The sequence below is a fragment of the Leuciscus leuciscus genome (genome assembly GCF_965113295.1).
Source record: "Leuciscus leuciscus genome assembly, chromosome: 9".
NCBI lineage: Eukaryota > Metazoa > Chordata > Actinopteri > Cypriniformes > Leuciscidae > Leuciscus > Leuciscus leuciscus.
The window spans coordinates 16,035,065-16,045,961 of record NC_138733.1 but is presented as its reverse complement, the minus strand read 5'-3'; the positions used below and the strand labels follow the sequence as shown (position 1 = coordinate 16,045,961).

At 33.6% G+C, this 10,897-nt stretch overlaps 1 protein-coding gene and 1 long non-coding RNA gene across 3 annotated transcripts in view; both read right to left on the bottom strand.

The window, feature by feature from the left end:
• The window catches only part of LOC309507011, a 53,227-nt gene that overhangs the window by 27,996 nt on the left and 14,334 nt on the right, over nucleotides 1-10,897 (bottom strand). The gene's annotated exons all lie outside the window — the stretch shown is intronic.
• Nucleotides 547-10,436, bottom strand: LOC309507009 (uncharacterized protein). Its single transcript, XM_082181078.1, has 9 exons — nucleotides 10,369-10,436; nucleotides 9,873-9,902; nucleotides 9,689-9,801; nucleotides 9,251-9,279; nucleotides 7,550-7,660; nucleotides 2,801-7,423; nucleotides 1,452-1,576; nucleotides 876-928; nucleotides 547-733 (listed from the first exon to the last, which is right to left on the bottom strand). The coding sequence occupies exons 1-6, from the start codon at nucleotides 10,387-10,389 to the stop codon at nucleotides 7,278-7,280; spliced, it is 450 nt and encodes a 149-aa protein (XP_082037204.1). The 5' UTR covers nucleotides 10,390-10,436; the 3' UTR covers nucleotides 547-733; nucleotides 876-928; nucleotides 1,452-1,576; nucleotides 2,801-7,277.

Below are 10,897 nucleotides of genomic sequence, written 5' to 3'. Positions count from 1 at the left end.
TTATCCAAAAAAACTTACTGTAGCCTACTTACAGTCCCCTTCAAGTGTGTAACTTACTAATCAAACTTATACTTTGAACTTACAACACACACTAGTACAAATACCATCCCAGACCTTTCAGCTTCATCACTATTCCATCAGAAGGTCGTCGTAAGTAGGCCTACGTCGTTTTGATGGATATCTTGCTGATGACGACGTATGATATGATCCAAGCTGTATGTCAGTCTGTTATTTATATGTAGCCTATGCTTACACAATGTTTTCGAACTTTAACTTCTTAAATGATTAGATTTTAGTCATGTAAAGACTGATTCCTGAGGGAATATTTATTCAGTCTCAATTAGTTTCTTTGTGTTCAGCAGAACAAAGAAATGTATACAGGTTTGGAACAACTTGAGGGTGAGTAAGTTAAATGAAGACCGAATTTTCATTTCTGTGTGAAAAATCCCTTTAACACTAAACTGCCAATAATGTAATATTGCCACTGGGAGACCACAGATAGTTGTCATTCACTGCATTACATTAATAGAAAGACAGTTCACAAAGTATTTTTTCAAGTTTTATTAGTATTTTATTTTCTTGTGTACCGTTGCCTGTACTTTGGGAATCTTTCGTGTGCATTCTTATTGAAATGACTTTTTATTTCCCCCCTTCAGTTGCAAGTTCTTCTCCACCTTGAAAGAGGGACCATGTGAACACCTAGTTGGATGTGAGTCATTGCAAGATGCTCGAGCTGAAATGGAACAGATAAGGTGCTTTTCATTACAAGTGTTTACAAATAAATAGTGAACAGACATGCACATGAAATGACTAGGACATTTCTAAAAGCTAAAGTCATTATAGACAACAAACCGATAAATAAATCAGAATCTTACCATCATTCCAGTTGTCTGCATTAATGACTCCGACACCGAACTGATTTCGACTCCTGTTGCAAACACAAAAAAATAAGTTCATTCAAAGTCCATTCTTTGGAAAACAAAGGATCAGAAAGCAGATGTTTTGCAATTAGCATAGATTGCACACTGTAACATCTGCTTTTTAGCCTTTTTGCATATCCCACCATAAAGCCTTTAAACACTTGAGCACTGTTTGTAATACATGATGATACTATGGTGGTTTGTAGAGTAGCCTGCATCAGATTAATCTCTAGGCTCATTTACACAATGGATGATAACTATAACAATAACAATAAAGATATAATTCTAAACACAATTCTAAATATAAAAGAATAGCAGAGTCCACAACTAAAACGGCACAGAAACGATATTGTTGGAATCACTTTTTTCAGAATGTTTTTTTCCAACTGTTGAACAATAAAAACATTGACAGTAATAAACAAAATGTTATTATCCACTGGTGCGGATGCTAATATAGTTATCTTTATAGCTATCGCTATTGGAGTGAACAGGCCTTAAGACATCTCTTTCAATGAATTTTGAAAGGCTTACCTGGCTATGTATTGGATGTACCCAGTCGTGTCCGGGATACAGCCTGAGTTCACGCGAAAGGTTTCGTCTCCAATCACCACCACCCCACCACAGCCATATGGATTATCTGTACATTGTACAGATACCTTTAATGAAACACAAACATACAAAGCCGTTCAATTTACAGCAGCCTATGGAATTAGGTTTGTTTTCAGTACTAACGGACTAACTATAATGACAATAAATAATAGATAATGTATACATAACACAAAGACACATTTAAGAACTTTTTAAAGCAGAGAGTAAAACTTTATAAAGTTCAAAAACTTTGATTAAAAGTAGATATTTAAAAATGAATTGCTCTGATTTCCAAAACTTGTGTTGCTCTTAATATTTGAGGCCCTATTATTACAGACGACAATTTTTGTGCTTGCAATGACATCATCCAAGACATCATAGCCAAAATAAATAAATAAACTAAGCAATTTCAATAAGGAATCACACCATCGGTGCTCGGGCCCTAAAGAAAAGATCAAAAAATAAAATAGGAGCCTTAAATATAAACGGCATTCGAAGGTCATGGCTTTTTCTGACATCTAAAAATGCTATAATGCTAAAGCTACAATGTTTTCAACTATGTATGTTGTGATGCTTCAGAAGGATAAAAGAGAAGAAAATTCACCAAATGGAGTGGTTTTCATAAATATTTGATGATTAGCTTTGACAAGAATTTTCTATTGCTTTATTTACAGGTGGTTAGTACAGTGGATGTCCAGTCATAGCTGATTTTGTAAAGCGCAGATGAACCGCTATGTGATATTTACAACAATATGACTAACCTCTTACGTCTTGACTATAACAAACAAAATGGCTTCATAACAATAGTTATCACTTTAATCATTACCCAGGGACTTAAGACTATGCACTTAACTATGCAGCATGGGGATCAACTGCAATCAATGTCATGCATATGCCAAGCTGAAGTCATCTAACTGTAAAATACCGTTCATTTCCTACATGCGTTTAAGAACAGATTTGCAATAGGCATTCCTCCTCCAATTTTGAAAAAAACAAATTTGTAAGCTTACATGATTGTATTCAAATTGTCCTTGTTCTTTGCGGTCAGAGGCCATTTTTCTGTGTGATACGTATGAATATGAATACGTGACTGTGTGATACGTATGAATGACGTTACACGTTACTTTGCGTGTGACGTCAAGTCGTACAAATTTAACTTTAACTTTTGATTCCCTCATCAACATATTATATTATATACATTGTTTTACAATACATAGGAAATTTGTGTTATCTTTTCATTTTCTAATGACACTAAATTAATAGGAAGTATTTGTCATTGTGTTTTCTCCTACCTTCTGCGACAAGTGGTACAGCTGTAAGTTCTCATAGTTGGATCTGGACAGCCTTCCATTTCCGTAACGAATACAAAACCGAATTTGTTTTTCTCCTGTAATGAAAAGTTCACTCACTTCTATAAAAAACTTAATTTACGTCCATTCGGGACTGATATTCGCTTCATGCCGGTCTCTTCGTCCGCTTCTCCTTATGCTGTGGAATTTGCAGCAGGAAAAGGTCATCCTTTCCCAGCAGGAAAAGAAAACTTTCCTGTATCACCCACCCCTTCCTGTATAATCAAACCACCGTGAAATAAACAGAATAAACAATTTTGCTTGAAATATGCCCTGTACTCTTACAATCAATAATACTGGCATTCCAGCGAACAGCAGATGGCTTCATCTGAGAATGTTAGGCTGGGTCTTTTGCATTTTCTGTTCCTCTGTCAAAACCAGTTTGTAGCTTATTTGCATTTATGGTTTTGACTGACAAATGAAGTGATCTTTATTTTGACTTATTATGATCAGTTATGTAAGTAAACAAACTCTGCAGTGTGCAGATCTTTTCAGGTGTAAGATTGGAGAAACTGGAAGAGGGCTACTCAGAAAACAAAAGAAATGAACATTTGAACATTTGAACTCTCTTGCTATATTACCATCCCCATTCGAGACATGATCACACTTGAGTTGATCACCTCCCAATTTACACATTATTCACCCATCCCTACCTGAATTCACCCATAAATCTATATGGTTTAATATGAACAATTATCATACAGCATTATACATGTTTGGTATCATTTGAAATGTCTCAGTGCGACTGGTACAAAGGTCTCATTCCCACAGAAGTAAACCAAAAAGGTAATAAGGTGTGGAGAGTTTAGAGATACCTTTTTAACTGCTGTGGGTGTGCCCCCATGTAAATCAACATCTGTCCCCAGTAAGTCTGGGATGGTGATTAATGCAAATTCCCACCGTGAACTCATGTTTACATTTGAAAAGAGGTTTCTGCCTTGGTCTGAGTATTTAGGGAGATGCTGAAGAAGGCTTGTGGCGATTTGTAACTCAAATTAGCCTGTGATGTGGAGTGTCAAGTCAAGGCAATTCACCTTCATTTATATAGCGCTTTTAACAATATGATTTTTTTCAAAGCAGCTTTAAAGTGATGATAGGAAATTACAGTAACAGAGACTGTTTTGGCTTTACAGCAGCTCTAGGATAAAGTTATTGTCCAGCTAAAGGTTCGCATCTTCTCTCTTTATTCCAGAGCATTTGATGTTTCGTATTTATTATCTTTGAACTAATTATGAAATTGGCATGGTACATTTAACTGACATAATAAATTGTTACATTTGATTTTATTCCGACTGACTCTGAAATTGTTTTCCGAAGTAGATTAAACGGATTTGTATGTCACCACAAGTTTTGCGCCAGATTAGTGACAACTAATATTTGGCACTAATTCAAGTGTACGTGTTTTGCAAAGACAAGAAGTGAATTTCTGTTTAGGGCAGCAAAAATGCTGCTTGACCAACCTAAATCTGGGTGTGTCTTACCTCTGTTTTAATTTAATGTTACTTTAGATAAGTGTACGTGGGAAACCACGGCATGGCCAATCCAAAGCTATTATAAGACAAAGTAAAGTTGGTTGACTTATATCTGTAGTAGTGGCCATACCTCTACTGAAGTAAACGTTACGTTTAATTCAAGTGTATGCAATCATGGGGGCTATACCAAAGTATCTTTGATTGTGTAAGCGTGAATGCGACCGATCTCAGGTACCTTCACCCATTATATCGTAAACCCCCATTTGGACTGATCTAGACAGGCTTACACTGGTAAAAGCTCAATTAAATTAACATTAGACCCATGTTGCTGAGTTATTTCTGAAAGGGGTCATGAAAAGAGCAATCAAATTTTATTTGAGCTTTTGACATATAAAAGGTCATCATACTATAATAATATCCTGTAAGTTTCAGAACTGAAAACTTCCATGTTAGTCCAAAAACAGCTTTTATTTGAGCCCAGTGAACGACTCATCCTGGTATTTGCCTGATTGATAAGTGAAAGACTGCATCTGCAGAAGAAAACTATAAAACTACTATACACCTACTTCATCATTGCCCTGTCCACTGACGTGTTAGTGATGAGATGAAGAGGAGAGAAGAGCGATATAGGATCACTGGACTATAAATAACATTACCTTCCAAAGGATCCTAATGCTAGGAATGTGGTTATTTATATTCAACTATGACAGTCATAATGTCTCAGTTAAGCATTATTTATTTGTATTTTGGTACATTTTACTGTGAATTGTTTGGTAAATCAGTTGCAATTTCGGCACAAGCTTTGCAAACAGACTTTTACGATATGGACTCAACAGTATTGGCACAACCTGGAAGTAACTGTGTTAATTCTAAAGCCTGATCTGTGACCAGTGATTTCTGATATGTCATGAATCATGTAGCCTACAGGCAGATGTTTTTTGTCTATGTGTCAGTAAATCAAACCAGTGAATAAACGGTCGACTTCAGATTGTTTCTCTTAGCATGAAAATAGTATGTTATATAAACTGTGATTAAATTATAAATAGAAAGTGATCAAAGAACGCTCCCATACAATAGCTGTTCTGGACTCTCGCCAAAACTCCCGTTACAGTCAACAAACCGGTTATTTACATCATATTTGCACCATGTGTTGCACATTGCACTGTTAGTTATGATGAAAGCATTCATTAGAGTGCTGAATGACGAGCTCACTGCATTCATGCGCTCTACAGACATGCTATAGATTTATAATTCTATAATAAATACTTTTTATGATTTGTTAATCTGTAATTGTAAAAACGTGCTAACAATTTTTGAGAGAGTTCCACATGTAATACTTATTTCATATGCAAAGATGTAAGCCAATCACAGCAGTGGGCGTTTACACTGAAGTCTCACAGCAGACACGCCCCTTCAAGCTAAAATCAGGGTAGGAAAAATGCCTTTTATTTCTAAATTATGACAATTTGTTATGTAAAAAAACCAAAACATTATAAGTGCACCCTAGGTGTATTGTGTTAGTTTTGCAAAATCATCTGCTGAAGTCTATTGCAGAGATATTCATTCATGCCTCTAACTACAGTTGTAGATGCACAGTCAACTTGCTCTCCAGTGTTCACCGACAGGCTTTGAAACAGCCAATAGAAACTGCCACTGAGGAGGCCTCTATGCTTATATACTATGCAACTGAGCTTCTCAAATCCACCACACACCAAAACTAGCATGACTTTTGATGTTTTGAAAAAAACATTTAGAGGCAAATGCAAGTAATCTTGAGCAAATTATATTGTAGGACTGCAAATATGTTAGCAAAAACCTGTAATGCTTGATCCATGTAGCACATTCACTGTTTTCCACATCTAAGCCTGTCATTCCATCATCCTTCCACTAGAGGTCACTATCTATGAATTCTGACTATGTTCACTCATCATTACTTCACTTTTACTCAATTTCCTGCATCTGATTCACTCAAGATTTTCTGCATTGCAGACAGTTTATTTTGCTGCCACTCTGAACTTTATCGAAGTCCCTTTCAAGGAAAGTCTGTTCACTCAGCGGCCATATTTGCAATGCCTCTGGCAGCTAATTAGGGCATCCAGGACCAGTTCCTATCTATTTGAATGGGGGAATTCTGATATCTCAAAATCTGCTTTCCAAACTCTCTAATAAATAACATATTTCAAATCAGCAATAAAATCTGACATGAACTGTCCCATATATGTTGTTTCTTATGCTTAAATAGTGTTAAAAAGCTTATTTTTCAGGCTAGACCAGCCAATGGTGATTGGCTCTTTTATTTAGAAGGTGGGAAGTATTACGCCATATTGTGCTCTGTAGTTTCACCCATTCATAAGTAATAGGAGTGCACCGTCTTTTTATATGTCTTTGACTGTATGTATCAGTTCATGAATGACAGCATGTATTGTCACTTTTACTATTTATTTATAAACGTAAGCATTTTAGACAGCATAGAAAGTTAGAGTTCTAGATTCATAATTTGTAAAGCGTTTTTAGAACTACTTCAGCTTATAAAAATAGAGTAGGCCTACATATTGTAATGTATGCTACATTAAAGGGATACTTCACCTCTGGAAAGATGAATGTGTATTTAAAATGGGTCATATATGTAGAAGAAATGTGAAATTATTTTTGAATTTGGAGCTTTCTAGACTGAGAAAAGCCAGAAAATTTATTTTTGGCTAATGTGGATGAAAGACAACAACTGGCTGTAGTCTTTAGCTTCTGGCCCAAAAATCCTCCGATGACGCAAAATGACGATTTTTGCGTCATGGGAGGATTTTTTTTCAGACAAAAAATACATAAATCTCTCGTCTCAGGGGGATATGAGGGTGGAAAGCACGGTAATTCGAAAACACTACAGGTTTTCTACTAATACAAAGCTTAATGCTAAATCCTGAAGTATCCCTTTAAGTTTAGTTTTTTTTTTTCTAATTGTGAATTTGATACATTCTCCCCCATCTCTTTGGCTTTTTCTTCTTTCCCTTTGGATAGACACACTTCTCTTTTTCATAGCATTCATCTCCATTTATCAGCTCATGGCCGTTGTCTCCCATGCCATCGGATGCCAAGAATCCTGCACAGATCCCCAAATCAAGGTACATCAAGCCTTTTTGTTACTGAGTCTTTGATATAAATCATATCAATATAAAGTGTTTTTTGTTGCATTTTGATAGTTTGGACTTTTTGAGACATTTCTCACCATCTGTGAACGTTAGGCTGTCGGTACTCATATCATCTGTGTTTGTGGAGAAGCCTGCAGCTGCACTGATTTGTCCATTCACAGCAAATGAATCCTGCACTTGACCAGCAGCTGAGGAAACATGAAACAAATGGAAACAATACATACCACAATAACAATTATAGTACACACAAAATATACAATAAAATGTGAAAGTGTTGTATAGAACACAATTATTTTAATTTTTTTTACAATAATGTATAATTTGTTAACATTAGTTAATTTAACTTTGAAAAATATGATAGAGGGGGAGGGGAGACACCGCTCTACATTAATTTGAAAGTGATTGCAGTACCAGTTTTGGCCACAATCTTACAGACGGCTCCTTTAATATTTCAAGTTGTATAAATTAACATTACATATATAAATATATATTTATAAATTAACTTAATTCAAGATTACTTCAATTAAATATTAATATATTAAATATATTATTTTAAAACTATAAATTAACATTACAACAATATATTTATAAAATAACTTAATTCAAGATTTACGGAAGCATATTGCATTCACTTGAGAAAAAAAAATCTACTCTGTTTTTCTGAATTAACGAGTTAATTATCTCAGAATTACTGATAATTTTTCATAAAAAAAATTGTATTCTGTTTTTCTGAATTAACGAGTTAATTATCTCAGAATTACGAGATAATTTTTCATGAATAAAAAGTTTTTGCTCTGTTTTTCTGAATTAATGACTTAATTATCTCAGAATTATGAGAATTTTTCATAAAAAAAAAATTTTATTCTGTTTTTCTGAATTAACGAGTTAATTATCTCATAATTATGAGATAATTAAGTCATTAATTCAGAAAAACAGAGCAAAATATTTTTTAGGAAAAATTATCTCATAATTCTGAGATAATTAATTCATTAATTCAGAAAAACAGAGCAAATATTTTTATTTCAAGAAAACATTCTCATAATTCTGAGATAATTAACTCGTTAATTCAGAAAAACAGAGCAAAAACTTTTTTTTCATGAAAAATTATCTCGTAATTCTGAGATAATTTACTCATTAATTCAGAAAAACAGAGTAGATTTTTTTTCCTCAAGTGAATCCAATACGCTTCCGTAAAGATTACTTCAATTAAATATTAATATATTAAAATATCTTATTTTAAAACTATATATATATATATATATATATATATATATATATATATATAAATATATACACATATATAAAACATATATAAAGATTTGACATTTGATATTAGAATGATGAATGTGACACTAAAAACCGGAGTAATGGCTGATGAAAATTCAGCTCTGCATTACAGAAATAAATGATATTTTAAAGTATATTAAAATAGAAACCATTATTTTTTTATTTGTAATAATATTTCACAATATTTTTTTTCTGTATTTGTGATCAAATAAATGCAGGCTTGATGAACATAAGAGACTTCTTTCAAAAACAATAAAAATAGTAATGTTTCCAAACTTTTTAACGGTACTGCAGTATATATGGTTAAAATGATATATTATAATATATATATTATAATATTGAATATTAAATATTTAATGTACTCACCAGTTTGATTACTTCAATTTGATTACTTAAATGTTATTTTTTAACATATATACATATGTTTTAAATGGTTTAATATATTTAGAGAGAGAGAGAGAGAGAGAGAATATTAATTATTGAATACTTACCAGTGTGATTCTGCCCAGTAACTCTTACCCTACAAATGATTGTGGAAAAAAAAAAAAATCGAATTACACTTGAATATGGTGAAACTCGAAAATGTTTAATATCGTGCAAAAGTTCATGTATTTCAGTAATTCAAATTAAAAGGTGAAACTAATATATATATATATAACTATATACATTTGCATGATTATACTTTTTGGAGGGCCGACATTTCTGTATTTAAAATCCTTTTTTTATTGATTTCATGTAATATTCTAATTTTCTGAGATTTTGAATTTGGGGTTTTCATAAGCTGTAAGCCATAATCAAAATTATAACTTTTGCATGATATTCAAATTTTTCGAGTTTCACCTGTATTATATCATACAAAATCAATAGGCTTAAAACTGAACGTCTACTACAGCATGTGTATATGTGTCAGGTAAATGTCAAAGGTTTACCCATGATATGAGTCAGTCACAAATGGAGTGCACCTCCTTAAGGGAAAGGATTCGTTTTCATAAACCACTTCAGCATCCAACCCGAACTGGTCATCCTGACACTGGATTGAAATCTGCAGAGTAATAACACATTGTCCATAGCATTCAAGCAAAAATGTTCTCTATTAGCATAAATCATACGCACTTTATCAGTGTCTTCACATTGAACTGGGATCTGAAAAGAAAAAAATAGAGGTAAATGAGTAAAATCCTGTGATTACTTATTACTAAAACATTTCGTAAGAATGACCTTAGCATTCCAAAATTCATGTTAAACTATGCAGAAGCCACGTGGTCCTCCTCCATTCCACATATTTGTCTTGCAAATGACTTCCACACTTTTAAACTAACTAGACAGTGATCAAACATATTTCCTTTTTTCACCACTCTTCCACATGATGATGATGATATCATCATGTTTTGCAAAACAAACAGAAACTTGCGGCCTGCCCACAACAGCTAGAGGCATAGGCTAAAGCTAACCGGTTTCACACACTACCAAAAACCACCAACACACCCTTCCACTATATAAAGGAAGTTCATCTTCACAGTATTGTAGGATTCGGATTCGGCTTTACTTCGCATAGAAAATATGTTCTTATTCTGAAATTTGTGCATAAGAAATATGCATAATTAAATACCCTTTGTTTCCCATGTGCCATGGCGGAACTGTTACCTCCTCAACTCTTAAATTCACGTGGCATCCGGGTTACTCTCAGCAGAGAACACTCATCAACACTCACTCTCAGCAGAGAACACTGATGCTGAGTCATATTTTTCTCATTTATTGAAGCGTGTAGTTTCATATTTACTGTCTGTGGTAAACAGACAATATTTGTGTGACACCATTTCCTTAAGCTGAAAGAACGTACAAACCTAAAAAAAAAAAAAAAAAGAAAAACAATAGTTGAAAAGTATTATACATGTATACAGAGGGTCTATATATAACTATATATAACTACATACTATATATAACTTATATACAGATTATGTACTGTGTTAAGAAACAGTCATGAGGTGCACTCTCTTCAAGTACACTTGAGTGGCCTTTTATTTCAATAATATTATACCATCTGCATTGACTTCCATAGTATTTTTTTTTCTCTACTATGGAAGTCAGTGGGGTCCATCAGCTGTTTGATTACCGGCATTTTTCAAAATATCTTCTTT